Source organism: Poecilia reticulata, chromosome 8 (assembly GCF_904066995.2).
Source record: "Poecilia reticulata chromosome 8, P_reticulata-male-v2, whole genome shotgun sequence".
In the NCBI taxonomy this organism is placed as follows: Eukaryota; Metazoa; Chordata; class Actinopteri; order Cyprinodontiformes; family Poeciliidae; genus Poecilia; species Poecilia reticulata.
In genome coordinates, this window is record NC_088837.1 from 9762701 (window position 1) to 9779713 (window position 17013).

Sequence of the window (17013 nt, forward strand, 5' to 3'; positions counted from 1 at the left end):
TTTAAAACAGTATATTTATTCAAGAAGCCTTTTCTTTATTGAAACCTAATGGAACAAGAGACTTTACGCTTGTCTTGAGGAGAAGATTGTTGTAATCATTGGAGTTCACTGAATTATCTTCCATACATCACAAAGTTTCAAAGTTGTCGTAGGGACATCTTAGGCAGTGGCCTATCATCAGATTTTAAACATACTACTAAATCCACATACTGCTTGAATTATATACTGACACGTGGATAGAGCCTTGGGAAAGTATTCATACCCTCTGAACTCTCCCACATGTCGTTGACATCCAAACCACAAAATTCAGCAGATTTTATGTGACACACCAACACAAAGTATCCCATAATCACTAATTGGATGGAAAACATGCATTTTTATTTAGCAAGTGAATACCTTCAGAGCCCCTTTTTACTGCATTTTCACCTTCTGGTCTTTCGGGGTATGTCTCCGCCAGCTGTAGACATTCAGAGAGCGTCATTGTCTTTCAGGAAGCTAAACATCCACCTGGTCTAGAGTTTTTTTTTTTTTTTGCTGCCTCTAACTTGTTTTCTTCCAAGACTGTCCTGCGTGTACTTCCATCCATCTTCCCATCAACTTTGACCAGCTTCCTTCTGGAGAAAGAAGCTGACTCACAACATGCTAATGTCACCACCACGTTTATAGAATGACTCCTTCGCGGAGTTGACCTATAGTACGTAGCATGTTGGACGTAGGTCAAAAAGCTGAAAGTTTAGTCTCAAAACACCTTCTTCGACATGGGTGCCAAGTCCACTAAGTGGCTCGCAATAGATTCTAAGTTGTGGATATTTCCTTAAGTGCTACATAATTAAATAAATTTGAAATACCTTGAGGTTGTTCTCAGTATGACATAGTGCAGGTTTGTGGTTAGTAGAGGACATTTCAGTGTGACGCCATGTGGATATTTTCCCAAAATTAAAAACCTACAATACATGCCTGCCTATCAGGTGAACAACACCTGATCATTGAGTGAATGCATTCAAGATGAAGAACAAATAAGACGAGGGAACATCCTGCCAGTTTTATTATGTAAATTGGAAGCAAATCTTCTTTCAGCCACTAGAGGTCAGGAGAGCTCTCTTTTCCAATTACCCTGGGGTTTTATTTTATTGTAAAGGATCTTTACGAGGTCTGCCCCACAAAAGGCCCACAGCAGTGAATGTTCTTCATAATGTGATTAGCACTGCTGGCCTCTGATTTAGAAGGACATTAAAGCGTATTAACATTAACCACCACAGCAAGCTTGCTTTGACGTAATCACCCAGTTAGGGATATTTTTGCCCCCCTTAGGTCAAATGTAACAACCAGAGTAATTTATTTATATATTTTTTCGTCATCCAGAGGTACAGTGTATTACTAATAGATTTACTGGCACTGGGTGAGCAGAATAAAACACAACTGAGAGCTCCAATCCATCATCAGGACAATCAAATACAAATGGTTCTGTTGCCAGTGACAAGTTGTGTCTTCATTTTCCCCCGCTTTTTTTTTTTTTTTTTTTTTACAAAATGCAAGAAAATACAGATGAGCCCCTCGAATGAAGAGAAACTGACAGTGTTCACTTGCTGTCAAATGGTCCACATACCTCTCTCTCACATTATATAACTGAGCAGTGCTTGTCACACACACACACAAGCGACTGAGGCACGGCAAAGCTAAATCTGTTACAAAGGCAGCGATGTATGTGAGTCATGAAAAATTTGCATTTTTTTTTCCTCTTTTTTTTTTTTTTTGCAGAACATAGGAGCTCCACAGAAATGTATGTGACGTTTTCACAGGAACAAAACCGACGCGATGAAGGAAAGCTCAAAGGCCGTCAGGATTCCGCTTTTGGTCTGCAGAGGTGCGCAGTGATTTTCCAGGTAGAGCAGGAGAGAAAAGGAGAAGAAAGAGTGTGAAACAGGATAATGTATAACACCCACCCGTACTACTGGGATATTAGAGTTATCTTTTTCATATGCAAATAGGATCAAGCTCATGAGGGCTTTACATTTCAACTAAGAAATGGCAAAAAGAGAAATAAGAGACTAGCAACTTCTGGATTAAATTATGTTTTTTTTTTACATATTTTCCACACATATCACCGGCCTAATGCGCTCAGTTTATTGTTTTGGCTTAAACTAGGGGTGTCCAAAGTGTTGTGTGAGTTGTGTGGCCTGAGGGCCAATTGAGGCCCCTAGTCTGATCGTGTGTGGCCCCAGACATCAGTTCAAAAAGGATGCAAATTTGCTCCCCGCCCAGTACAGGGCTTTGATATAGACGGATACTTTCTATCTTTAAAATGATCAAGACAAGTAAAGTCTTACAATATAAAATGATGGCTATAACACAAAGGATTCACTTTTTGCATTCTCTTGAAGAACCAGAGACTTTTACTCGAAAGCAAACTTTGCTTAACTCTAGTCTGCTTTTCATTACTTTAATAAAGTTGGCTAAATACAGCAGGTATTTTCAAAGAAAAAGTGACCTAAATCCTGACTTTATTCATCAGAACTGATTAAATTGTGTTTTATTCCCCCCCCCCAATTGATACCTAGAAAACGAGCAATATTATTCTTAATAAGGGTAATCTACAGAAAACTTTTAAAATTTTATATATATAATAATTTAAATTTTTTTCCCCAGCAAGAAATCTTCTTTATTTGTTTAATTTAAGTATATGTGTAGTTTATTGTTGAGTGGGTAAAAAACAAACATTTTTTGACTCCATGGGCCCACATGACAAAAAAAGTTAGACACCCCTTGCTTAAACCTTTTTTCAAATTTTTTGTAAATACTTGTTGAAGTAAATGACAAAAACAAAGCAAAACAAAATGAACAGTCAAAAAGAGAGGGACAGAAGCAACAGAACAAATCTAAGTTTTTAACTGCAAGAAACAATTGTTTGACAAAGAGCTTTGGTGTGTTAGTAATGTTAGACTGGCTTTTTTTAAAGTCAACAGATTACATAAACAACAAAACCTCTGAATTAACTTAAAAATAATATTATTATTAACATCTTGCTTGACTGGAAGCTCTTATTTTCGTGTCAAAACACCTTTAAGAGCTTTTTTTACGTTTTTAAAAACAGCAAACTAATGATTTTTGTGCAACTCCCCAAAGCTATTATGGTGATTACGACAATTTCATTTAGAAATGTAACAGTTATAACATATGCCGTCGTCTCAAGTAACATTTCATGCTTTGAAGTAAAGAGTTTCTACATTACCTTTCATATCACAACTTGTTGCAGTGACCAAACACCAAAATGAGCCAAATTTAAGAGCTAAGAATAGAAGTCAGTTGAAATCCCCTCCAAATTTCGCAGAATTTTTTTTTTTTTTCTTTCATGCCTTTCAGTGGCCCTCGCTGTTGTGGGTTTTCTTTCTGCGCTGGAGCATTTGTGACAAACCACAGAAATGGCAAAAATAGAAAACAATGTCATTGGAACAATACAAAGCGAGAACAAGAGCTTAAGATATACTTTAGACAGTTGGAACGAAAAGATTAAAAACTTTGCGTTAGTCTAAACTAGGCCCTTTTTTTCTTTGCAGGGAAGTTGAGAGACTTTAACCCACCTGCCTTTTTTCCGCTGTGGCCCACTTGCTTCCTGTGACACACACACACACACACGCACAGATCTAGTGGTTTTTATGCTTTTTGCATCATTGCCCCTGATGGGATGACATGCTACTCTCTCTAGCAGAGAAGCTTGTGTTGTGGGTAATAAACGCTAAGCTAGAAGACTAAAAAAAAAACATGTAAAGAAGGAAACTGAATTCTTTCCATTGCAATGAAAATTAAAGGGTTACTGTACAGAAATGTATTTTCTTTCTGCTGTTGTATGGTTTTCTCAGAGAACAAGCAGTAAACTTGACAGACGTTTTCTCTTATTTTATTGAATTGTTGAAGCGGCCCCTCAACTTAAGCCTCAAGCTAGAAAACGTGTCGACGTATACAAATCGACTGATCATAAAGGCCTTTGGCAATGTGTTACCCTCCGGCTAAGGACACAGGAAGTGATATAACTTCATCAGCTGAGCCTTAATAAAAGTGAAAGAAGAGCCACGTTGTGGCCGAGACAAAGAAGCAACCACCTACAGACAAACACTCCAGAAACAATCAACCTAAAAGAAAATATAATAATAACGATCACCCACTCAGTTGTTGACAAGCGGGTCTAAAAAGCTCCGCAGATAACCCACATTGACAGTGCCTCGTAAACTAAACACTTAAACTTTTTCACACTTTGTCACGTTGCAACCACAAACTTTACTGTCTCTTATTCAGATTTTGCTTTGGTTTTTACCAGGCTAGGCAACAACTACTCCATGGAACAGACAGAGATGCAATGGAACAGTTCAGATCAATGCATGTTAATATGTTACAATGGTCTAGTCAAAGCTCAAACCCAAGTACAAATCAAAAATATGTGGCACGACTTAACCTATAATATAATATAATATAATATAATATAATATAATATAATATAATATAATATAATATAATATAATATAATATAATATAACCTATAATCCAAATCACAATATGCTGATTTTTTTTGGCTGTAACATAACAAAATGTAAGAAAGCTTTGAATTTCAAAAGCTAAAATAAACCTCGCACTAAAATTACAACCGATCACAGAAGCGAGGGGGGGGGAAGGGGAAGGGGCAACTCAGCAACTTTTTTAGCTGAAAGCAACTTCCACTTCCTCTTTCCTTCTTCAGTCTCTATGTCCAGCTCTCTTTACTTCCTCCTGCAATCCTTCTAATAGCTGAGTCAAACAGCCACCTGACAGGGGATTTCCTGGACAGATCAGGCTGCAGATGCCACGGCGACAGCTTTCCTCCTTTTCCGCTTTGCCTACTTCTGCTACCCAAGTGTTTTGGTAAAAAAGAGAAGAAAAAAAAATCCCTAAAGATTCCAGATTCCTCTTTATGTGGATCTCAACCTTGGAACGTAAAACTTGCTGCATGCTGAAAAGCGTGTGCAATCTCAGTCTCCTGAGCTGAACGTGGAATTAAGTCTCAGAGAAAATGAATTCTTATCACAACTCTAAAGAATTCAAAGAGTTTTATTCCGTTCCAGTCTGTAAAACCTGATTTATGGTCCTCTCTAGATATGAAAAGTCAGTCCCACTGAGGTTTCCCCTAAACAACCCTTGACTTTTTGTGCAGATAGCGCTGCAACACTGGACTCATTTGCTCTTTTGGACCTTAATTGAAAGTATCACCCTCTGTAAATGTACCTGGTTCTACTTCCTGTGCAACCAGCCATTAGAGAGCTGATTTATTTCTGTTACTCATAGCAACTCAATAGTGGTGTGAAGAGACAAAAGGGTCAGGAGGAAATGACTTTATCGGAGACCTGCTGATGAAAAGACATGGAACATGTTTTGACTGTTGACTTAGTTTGCATTGATGCTGCCGATGTACAAAATGCAGCCATTTGTGGCCCTTGAAACCATTTTGGAGGCTCCTGATAGTAGCTTTTTTCTTTGCTTTGCTTTGCAGCCGAGGCTACTGGAGGAGATGGTCATTTTTATTTAGGGGGTGAGATGCTCTAAAAAATGAAAATCTTGATAGAGTAGAGGATCTTATGTTTTAAGTCCCAAAAAACTGGCTTTTTTAAAAAGGGGTGAGCATATTCTTGAGAGTCGCTGCATCTGAGATGCTCTTCTGCAAAAAACTCATTTATCGGCTCTTTGTAAAGTCAGTGCAAGCGAAATTATATTTGCATCTGCCACCTTCTGCTGCTTTCGTCTTAAGATGTGGTGAAGCAAGTTTTCAAATGAGCCTGTTTTCTGGGAAGCCATAACAGGAAGTTTTATTTTAGGAAATCTAAGGAGGGGGCCCTTCCTGTAGTCTCCCAGTTTTGTCTCAAAAATCGATAAGCCAAAAGCTGATTTTAAGAGAAAACCAGTCGTCTCACATCAATTGGTCTTGGACCAAACCAGCAATGATCAGAATCTTCATTGCTGTGTGTCATTTAAGAGGCTTCATGGTTGATTGAGGAACTGAAGATCATGTTATTGTATGATTTTATGTTTTGGAAAATCAAACACTTCTATAAATAAGCGAATCAATTTTTTGTTTCTCCACACTGACATCAACCAACTGTACATTTTAGACCGTTTTCATAAACGGGCAAATTTAGAAATTCAAATTGTTGGAATTTCCGGAACTGCGCTGCTCATTTTTTATATATTAAAACCCATTTTTTCACCCTGTAATTCTTCCTGAAACATAATTATTTTGCACAACCATTCTGCTGTGCAGCTGGGAGGTTGTTTTACTAACACTTTTTTTTTTTTTTATTACTTTTTGAGCATTTGTTATGATGCATAACCATAGTAACAAGGCAGTTTACTGCTGGGAGCAGGTGATTAACATCGCCGTAGCTGAAATAATACCTCGACTGCAAACCACACATCCCAGATGAGTTGAAAAGAAGGTGTCGTGGATTCAAAGGAGGAGTAAATGGGAGAGAGAAGGAGAGGAAATTATAACAAAGTCTTCTGTTGGTCATAATGGGGAACGTGAGATCATTTGCAAACAAGTTGCATGCAGTGGAAGCTCTGAAGATTAATGTGCAAAGTTGGATTGATTATGAAATGGAGAACATTACGGACAACCCTTGGCATCCTCTTCATCAGACTGTGATTATCTTCGGTCAGAGGCTTCCTCAGATTTGCAGCGTGACAGACTGCTACATGAGCTCATCGCCCGCCCACAGTCACTTAGATAATAGACGTTATAACAACATTAAATATGCCTTTAGTAAAGTATTTTTTTAAAATTGAAATGAAATAAATCACGCTTGAATTGAGACGTGTGAGGAGTTGGGTTTTGGCGCTCCAACCCGAATGGAAACAGGGTCGCTGAAACCGGTAGATATAACGGGACAAACGTCCGAGATTGCGTTTACCTCATCTACCTCAGCGGTGGGAAACTGAACGTAGCTTGCAAGATGACAGGATGATGACAAACCGACCACGGACAGAGACATGCATGCAAAAAAAAAACCCTGATTGAACAAAAGAGCTCATACAATCCACAGAAGCCACTTCGAGAGTATAAGATAAATATACACACAGGAAGTGCCTCCCACTCTTTTGCCCCTGTCAGTGTTCTCTCTCTCTCTCTCGCTCTCTCTCTCTCTCTCTCTCTCTCTCTGTCTCTCTCTCTCTCTCAGAGTGTTACTCATGGCACTGTGTTGCTGAGCAGCAGCCAGTTGTGTTTTTCCCCTCATCGAGCTCAGTCACTCTCGTCCTCTGATCTGACTCTTATGCACTCTGAGGCTCACAGGACAGAACAGACCTTTCCTCTCATCCTCTTCCTCCAGTCTCGCGTCTGACAGGATTTCTTCTTTTTCTTTTACACGTATCTCCCTTTTCTCTCTCTCTGCCGGTTCCTTGGGCATTAGTGGGGTGCCTCCGTGTGTGTGTGTGTGTGAGTGCGTGTATGTGCATGTGTCTGGGGGTTTCAGCATGGAAGCAGTGGCACTGTACACATTTCGTGCCACAGAGAGTGATGAACTCAGTTTTAACAAGGGAGACATGCTCAGGGTAAGAGAAACCATTTTTTACTCTATCTATCTATCTATCTATCTATCTATCTATCTATCTATCTATCTATCTATCTATCTATCTATCTATCTATCTATCTATCTATCTATCTATCTATCTATCTAACCAGTTTTTTAAACTTTTTTTTTGTTATAAAAGTTAAGAGCTTATAAGAGTCACTTTAATCCAAAGCTTGAGAAAAACTGTAGTTTGTTGCTCATTTTGAAAGACCCACACTGCAATGCAAGGCTTTAGCTTATTTTTTACATTTACCATGTGATGTGTAAAAATCATCACATGGTTTGTCATCAGATGCTTTATAGAGATTTTAGGTTTCTCATGTCTGAATTGTTCCACTAATTAGTGCTGGTTTTATACCTATAGCTGCTTCTTGGTTTGTTTGTTGTTTTTTTTTGTCACTGGGTCTTTTCACCACCTTCGCCAACTATTTGTTTTTTTTTTATTTAGTTAAGTATTATTTCTATAAATCATGGAGGTAAAGGACAGATAAAGGACAAATCACATTAGTCCTTTATTGTAATTGTTTATCATTTCCTGAAAGCTTTTGGCTAAACCATATCTGCATTTATTTTGGTTTTTATTCCCCTTTTATGGCAATAGACTCACATAAAATGTGACAGATTAGTAGCCTTGATCAAACCAAAATAATTTAAAAAAAAAACCATTCTGATGGCGATAGATAATACTTTATGGAGTCACATAACATAGTTCTCTGACAGCAGTAGAAAATTACTTTAAAACTTCAGCTGTCAAAGCGAGTACAGTTTCATACATGACACCATTTAATACATAATGTCTTTAACAAAATGATCACAACTGTTAAAATACTGAATGGGGGTAAAAACAGCATCCCGTTTCAGTTTAGATACTTCTAGATTTAAAAAAAAAAAAAATTATAAAGTCTGTTCTTGTTGATTACGTCTGACTACCCTGTGTATGTTTTATTCTCTTCCAACTAGAACTTTCCAGTTATTCATTATATTTTAGTTCCCTAAATGTTACAGCAACTCAGATTCTGTTGTTTAGCATGAAAACTATTGTTCATGTCAGGTTCTTAATATTATATATATATATAAAAAAAGTTAAGTCATTATTCTTTATTGCTCTTTTTCTCATTTCCCAGTGGGTGATGGCAAAGTGCCTTAGGCCTGCTAGCTGCATGCGTTGGGATTTATTATTTATTTTTTTTGGTTTGTGAGCTGAGAGGAAGTCTCATCACGTCACAGCAATGCTACATTGCATTCATACTCTGATGTTGTTTCAGGTTCAAAGTGACAGTTTAAACAGATCACTCATTTAAGTTGGTATCGGAAGTCAAAGTTTCTCAAGTCATGATGAGTTCAGGATCCAATATGGCTGCCGAACGTAACGTTAAGGTGGCAGGAATGCAGTTCTTATCATAACTTTTCATGCTTTGTACCTCAATAAACCATATGTACACACATTACTGCGCACACAATTTGTAATTTTGTTTCATTAAGTAATGTTTTATACGTCTTACTCTGCCTTTCATATTTTTATTTTATGATTATTGCCTCTGATATATCCGTTTCCACTTTGGGTAGACATATTGATTTTCTTTTAAGTACACTTTATAAATAAAAATAGAATGGAATATGCATTGCCACAAAGACTGCTAAGAAGAGAATACTCTGATTGCGACATACTCTCTCTAAAATTTCTAAGCGGTCACAAAACACTTGCATTATTGAGTTCTTAATTCATTCTCTTTAATGTTCATTCGGCAGTAGATTTTGTTGCCTTCAGTTGTTTGAAAGGTTTATATTTTGACGAGTTCAATTTGATATTTAGACTCATTCATACACAGTTCAAGCATTCAAAGACAGTCCTTCAAGTAGAAGGATGTCTGCTCAGACATTTCTCTTGTTTCCGTTGTCTTGAGGTAAACCATGCAAATACCTTCTGCCTTTGACACTTACAACACAAGCATCAGAGTAAGAACAGCCATCTCTGCTCTCAGTTTAAAATATGACATGGAGACGTTTCGCAAAATGACAGGAAAGTAATTTCGCAGAGCAATTTTTCTGATTTTATTTGAAGCTAACTCCTATGTTTGCTGAACAGGTGAAACAGCAGCTTGTGCTTCAACTGCTGGAAATTGTTGTAGTGGAAAGTTTTTGCTGCAGACACCTGCTCAAAAGCACAAGAGGTTGTCGAAATTTATACTGCAGCTCCAGCTGGTCAGCAGTCACACAGAGACGAAATCCAAGGGATTAAGTTAACCACAAGATTTTGTCTCTGCCAAACAATGCCAAGTGCTTCTCTAGGTCAGGGTTTAACTGCAATTTCAGTAACCCTTGAATCATAGGGAAATTGTATTAAAGTGTATAAAAGTTACAGAACAGTGATTTGGGATACAATTCAGATGTTTTCGGTTTAGATCTTTTCCTTTCATGCACTTAAACATTCTGAAGATCCTGCTAATCTCTGCGGTCTGCAAAGTCATCTGTGCATTCAGGCAAAACGAGGCGGTATTTACATCTGAAGCATAAGTAATTATGGTCGGCCTTTTGGGGAACACAAGCTTTATGGTTGCAGTAAATAGGACAGTCACCTGAAGCGCTGCTGGGTTTTACGTGAAATGAGCTTTTTTTGTTTCCCCCTGCTGCTGTGGTAAATGGCTGTCTTGACACTGCAACCTTAATTCGTGCATCAAGTTCGAATATCGTTTATATTTCCTAATTTGGGCCCAAAAACCTCCTCGTATACGTGTGCTGGTAACACTGAGGGATTAAAAAAATCAAAAGATTATTTTAAAAATACATTGATCTGTTTTCCTGTTGACGCTGGATGTCGGCGTCTGAAGCCGCCTCTCCGGTTAATAATCTATCTCTGGTCCCAGAGAGGCTCATTTTCAGACTTTGTTGCCGGCAAGAACTGGAGCTTATTCTGCTGGGGTGCGTTGCTTTGTTCATGCGTTATTGTACGGTAGCCGTGCGGAGCCGGATCCATCACAATGAGAAGAGAGGTGACTCATAAAGAAGTGGTAAAAATAGCTTTGCAGATAAATAAAAAGTGGCAACTCTAAATTTCTGCTTAAAGCTCGAAGGCAATGTGGACAAGTTTGGACTCGACGGCCACACAAAAAAATAAATAAATAAATAAAGGAGTGCACCGAACTCTAATTAACAGATGTCAGAGGGTGAACATGTGAAATTTATTTATTTTTAAAGATTAGTATTAAATAACTACCAGCAGTGTAATTCAGTCTGATTGTGGCACACTAAAATAATGTTATCATATATTCTATATTTGTAGCTTACAATACAATTAGTAGTATTTTGTTATTGCCACTGCAACTAAATGAATCTAAAAAAAGCAACACATTTTGTCCAGTCAAAAGAAATTCAAGAGCAGATGGGAAACGGAGCACTTTCTAAGTGAACCACAGTAGGAGTCAACAGCCATGAGTAGAGAAAACGTGCTAGACGGAGATTAACCTTTCTAGAAGTGGAAAACATGGTGGTGGTAGTGCGATGGTCTGTGGCTGCATTGCTACATAAAATAGCTGATGAGTGTAAAATGTTCTCCTTGCTTGCAGCACATCCTGACAAAATTTAATTTATTTGTATTTACTTTGTTTCTTCCCTCCATTTTAAATAAAAAGCAAAACCAAAAGCATGGCGAATGCATTTTCATGACACTAAATGAATGAAATTTTTTTGTGTTCTCAAAAAGTATCCAGCGAATACTTTTTCATGACTTCTATAGAAAAAAGCATTTGCAAAATACTGATATTTTAATACGGCTTTTGGCCTCGCAGTTGTATTATTAGTCACAAAATATATGGAGGTGAAATCTATCAAAGTCTGAAAGTACATTTATATTGAATTATTCCTCTTTGGGGGGGGGGGAAGGTACGCAATCCGTTTCAGACTTTGCTTGTGCAAGCCGTATGAGAGAGTTGAGACTCGATTTTAACAGCACTTACAAGAGTTAACATCTGTCACTTCCACACTCGGCGTGATGCATTCACGACGGAATAATCGAGGACGGGGAGCTGGAAAAAAGAAAATCCCTCTAAAATAACGCCGACTACGGCCACACAGGGAGCTGAGGATTTCTTTCTGTACTTCTGCGTTCAAAAACACTTTTGTTTGGTTGAGTGTCGAGCGGCCAACTCAATAATAGGGCAATCATTTAGCTCTGTGAGTGAATGATGATTGATGCTACGAGCAGTAAATCAATCTGTGGTCTGGATCACATTTTCAAATGCTCACATAAACGTGAGCATGTAGCCATTACGGCCAGTTGATGCATGAAATTAAGTTTCTGGAGGCAGGGAGGGGACAGGGGAAATTGTTTTGGCAAAACACTCCAAAAACTTCAATGTCATTGCCACATTTAAGTTCTCAAAGCCAGTAAATGTACAGTTATGTGGGCATAAAGACTTTTTGATGGGGCCACCATTTTGTGTGTTTGAAGCCAAAACAACTAACCTTTACAAAAAAACAATTAATTTGCATAGTTTCTGTCTTAAGTTGTACAGAATTAGACTAGGCTAGATTTGTTTGCGCTTTACTTTTAGTAAGAACTAGTTCTAAGTTCAGCTAATTTAAAACAGAACTAATTTGTGTTCATAGTTATTATGGATTAAAGCAACAGCTGCAACATGTACCAGATTTTAATGGTTTGAAAATGTGTATGTTTATTATTTTTGGGTTTTTTTTAGTCAGATTAATACACTTAGGAAAATCAAAACTTCAAGTTCACTTGTATCACAAGTGGTCAGATAAAATTCAAACCACTATCAGCTCGAACTTTATGTCATCACTAAAAGAAATTTGTAAAAGTGTTAGACGATGTCAAAATTTTAAATACAGGATTTAAAATACAGCATTTTAAAAGAGCTCCTGAACTCATGTTTCACTACCAAGTGCAAGACGAGGGTAATATTTAGTTACACAAGTTGTGAAACATCTTAAATAGCAAGTCATATATACTTGAGTAAAAATACCTTCCTGACAGGAGTGGAGCATTTTGCAAAAAATATAAAAATAAAAATAAAAAAAAGAGATAAAACAGGCAGCTTTAAACAACACACAGATCATAAGATGCTTTGCCTTTTATTAGCTTCAATGCTCTCTGTTTCTAAGGTTGTCTATAAAGTGTGTTTGTTGTATCAGATACTTGAAGTAATTATGCAAATTGCAATCAGGTTTTTACCAGCAAATGTAAACAAAAACCAAATCATTATTACCATAATAATCTGCGTAGGAGTTTTAGAACAAGACTTTGAAGGTGTAGATGAGGATTTTTGAAGTGAGGTTCGGTCAAAAAGTTATAAGGAGTTAAAATTTTGCCTTGTATGGGTAAATCTCCTGATGTTTTTTTCTTTGGTTGAAATTCTTGGTCCTTGAGAATCGGGCTAACGGCTAGTCCAAGATAAGTTAAGCCCAGAGTGGGCGTACCATTTTGAAACAAGCCCATGTCGAAAATATCCAAGCAGCTTATGCAAACGCTGTCCTTGCTCTGGACTGTTAGTTACAAACAAAGTAATAACTATTTAAAAATTAAGGTATGAGGCGGTGTGCCATGAATTGTCTTCCTATGTGAAACGAGTGGTGAGAATGGAAAGAGTAAAACACTCCGCTCTGAGTTGGAACCTGACATAGATGTAAATAAGTTTGAATTTAAGCAAACACAGTTTTGAAATGGCTTGCATGTCCTGTTGTCAGTGCATTTTGCACATGAAGGTCATTGATGGTGCACCAGCAACTATTTGTCATTTTCCTCTGTGAGCTATCATGAGCGGTTTTGTAAGTAGTTGCCCACTGAAAATGTCACGAAGGTTTAGACGTCCTTAAAATAGAGCTGTCATCAGCCTCTGTGACATCCTCTGAAGTTAAAGTTGTTTTAATGCAGCATAGTTCATCTGTGCCCTTTGAGACTCTCGAACTAGCCGTTCGTTTTAACTCTAGGATCAGCTAATTTGGACTTTTATGAACAGATGCCATGAGAGTTAATTGTTGTGGGCATGAACTACCTCCTGAACTATTTCTACACGTAACTCTAGCAGTGTGAAACTCTTCAAAAACATTGATAAAAAGAACTTTTTGAACTATTGTTATTTTTTCTGCAAGTGGCAACCAACTAAAGTTTGGTAATCAATCAGATGAAGTTCTGATTGACCTGTCACACAATTGAAAAAAAATAAAATTGATCTTGGTAACATCACCACTAAACCTAAATGTATTCGATTGCAGTGCATTTTAAAAGCCGAAAGGCATTTCGGTATGAAACACAGACACACTGAAGAGTATACTGTTGCGTTTCAAATTTGCACCGACTTCTTTACCAGCAGCATCTGATGTATTTACCCGTCTGTGAATGTTTGTTCCCAGATCACCAACATGGAAGATGATCCTAACTGGTACACAGCTGAGCTCCACAACAGGAAAGGCTTTGTGCCAAAAAACTACATCAACCTGAGGCCACATGCGTAAGCTCACACACACACACACACACACACGCACACCCCCACACGCACACACACACGTGTGCATTGTGCCCCCACACATCCTCGGCTCTTCTGCAAATTGTGTGAATGCGTTTCACACATCCAGCGCTGGTCTATCTAACCGCTCATCAGTCAGTGAATGTGTGCAGCGGGTAGCTCCAGGCGCTCTGTGCTCCGCTTTGGACATCTGCACTCTGGCATAAGGCAGAATACCCAAGGGGACGCTCTCACTTTATGCCTTACATAAGCCCACAATCCAGCCGTCTGTGTGTAGTGTATGTGTGTGAGTGTGTGTCTTTTTAGTGTTAATCTGCTTGTATACCCCATGTTTCCATCAGATGCTTGGACACCAGCTGGATTGTACATTCGCTGTGACAAACAACAAACTGACTACAGAACAAGTAGCTCAGCTGTGGTTTATTAGCGAGCACTGAAGCCTGATCCAACTGGAATAATATTTTTTGAACACCCTTAGGAGAAATTTGTGGAGATCTTTATCAGTTTCTTCATTCTCGCTCACAATAATGTGAAGTATAAGGGAAAAACATTTTCTAATGTGACAAGAGCTACTAAGAACGCCCAAGAAATTAATTTCGCTCTGCTTGGTGTTTATAGCCTTGTTTTACTAATCTGGTTCATAGGAGCTGATTTTTTTTCTTGGAAGCCTTACTTCCAAGCAACTCTAGCAAGCGGGCAAAAACTTTGATATAAAACGACAGCGTTACTCAACCTGCACGGCTGACAGCCATATTTCCACTTTTATTGCGATCTGTTTTAAGTGCAAATTTAGCATCTTGTTTCAAAAATAACTTCACAAACTCGTTTTATCTTTGCCTCGTTTCTCTTGTAAGTACCTGTCAGCCCTTTTTTTTCCCCCTTGAAATTCTCAGCAGTTTCAGGGTTGGTACTTACGCACTAACAGCTTGTTTTTCAAGAGTGTGTAATTTCTGGTACAGGAGTTTCTCAGTGCAGCATACCTTTGTATCTACAGTCCCTTACAAAAAAAAATACTCAATTTTCAGTCTTGAATTAGTGGCAAAACGTAGGTCTGGACTTTGATTAGGCCATTTCAACATATGAATATGGCTTTTATCCATCCAGACGGCTTTCTTTAAATACTGATGTTTTATGCTACCTTTTCATAAAAACTAAAAAACCTACAATAAAAACCCACTAACCCACTAAAAACCTAGTTTTTTAACCCACTAAAAAAACTAGTTTTTTAGCCCACTAGAAAACTAGTTTAGCCCACTAGAAAACTAGTTTAGCCCACTAAAAAACTAGTACCCACTAGTTTTTTACCCAGCTGGAGGAGACAAATTTCCTCCTCCAGCTGAGGAGGAAATTTGTCTTTCCTCCTCAGCTGGAGGAAAGACAAATTCCTCCAGCTGAGTTGTGGATCTCTGCAGCTCCTCCAGAGATATTGTGAGCATCTTGGCTCACAAAGGACATGCATACCTTTTGATGGTTTGCAGTTTTTCCATACCCATCATCAATGTTTGGTGGTGAGTTGAATAGTGCCCTGCATGAGGAAGCATAACAGTAGATGGGGATGATTACAAGTAGTCAATGAACGTTTCAGGCTTTTATATACACAATAAAATTAAAACCGATAATTTTCCTTCCTCTTCAATATACATGCAGTAATTTGGTCTGTCACGTAAAATTCTATTGATGCTCACTGAAGTTTTGTAGTGTGAAACATGTTCTATTGGGAAGAACATTTTCTCGGTGCGTTCTAACATTTACATTGGTGATATCTTTCTTTGTCTGTCCGTGTGTGTCTGTCCATCCTCCAGATGGTTCGCAGGGCGAATATCTCGTGGCGTGGCGGAGAGCCGGCTGAGACACAGAGAGTGTGGGGCCTTCCTCGTCAGGGAGAGCGAGAGCGCTCCTGGAGAGTTTTCAATGTCTGTCAGGTAGGAGATAAATGCTTTCAAATCATATGAAAACCATGGGATACCAAGTTTTTCCTTATGTTATTCATTAGGCAACGAACTTTCGCTGGCTCCCTGTAGCTCAGAGAATAGACTTTTAAAATACTTTGTTAGTTTGTATGTCGCTGAACGGCTTAGCACCACACTACTAAAAAAACCCCACCTGTTTATTGCTGCTTTTGAACCACAGTAAATGAGACATTGACCAACATATTTTGATGCATATGATTTTGGTGATGGCACTCATCAAAATTTGAACGTTTGTTCAATTGTTGACTGTCTGGTGTTTTTCTTTGTGACTTTGCTAATTTTGTGTTTTTGTCATCTGAGGCACTTTGAACTGGATTGCTGGTGAAATGTGCTATAGAAATAAATTTGATCGATTAATAGGCAGCTGAGAGATGATTTAATTGAAAGAAACGCAATGAATTAAATAGGTCAATTTGAGCATGTTCTGTTCGCTTGATTTTCACTCGTTTTCTTTCCTTTGGTTGGTTCAGGGAAATGTGGAGAGAAAGGGGGGTTTAGACGATGAGGTGTGAAGAGAAGGCAGAGGGTAAAATGGAAGATTTGCCACCCTTCTGGGCTGATGTGACTTAATCTTGTCTGGCACAACATCTGGAGCTGCTGGTGCGGCTTTATGTTTGGCGTTGTCAGAGTGGGGAGGTGGTGGTGGTGCGGGGTGACGGTGAGGGATGCAGCTGAGCCTTATTGCTGGACCAGAGGGACAATATGCAATATTGGATGTGGAGAGCCTTTCTGATTGGCTGATCATTGGGATATAGAAAAAAAAACACATTTGAATAAGGGGCTTTCTGCCAATATTTGATGTATAGGACATGGAAGAAGAGCGTGGCTCCTTGTTACAAAACAATAAATCTGTCACAAGGGGACAGGAATGGTTTCGATGCCAACGTTTTTTGAGCTGCTGATCAAAAATGTCTGACAGGCTCCAGTGTACGGCTGGTGCAGCAGCTTGGAAAATGGGTCAGGTGTTGTCTGTGT

At 38.4% G+C, this 17013-nt stretch overlaps 1 protein-coding gene across 1 annotated transcript in view; it reads left to right on the top strand.

Moving 5' to 3' along the window:
* Positions 1 to 7212: 7212 nt before the first annotated feature.
* Positions 7213 to 17013, top strand: part of grapa (GRB2 related adaptor protein a) — a 33481-nt gene continuing 23680 nt past the window's right edge. The window contains exons 1-3 of the mRNA XM_008416665.3: positions 7213 to 7569; positions 13956 to 14053; positions 15871 to 15990. Of these exons, the coding sequence (XP_008414887.1) occupies positions 7492 to 7569; positions 13956 to 14053; positions 15871 to 15990 (296 nt within the window). The 5' untranslated portion in view covers positions 7213 to 7491. The remainder of the gene's footprint in view (positions 7570 to 13955; positions 14054 to 15870; positions 15991 to 17013) is intronic.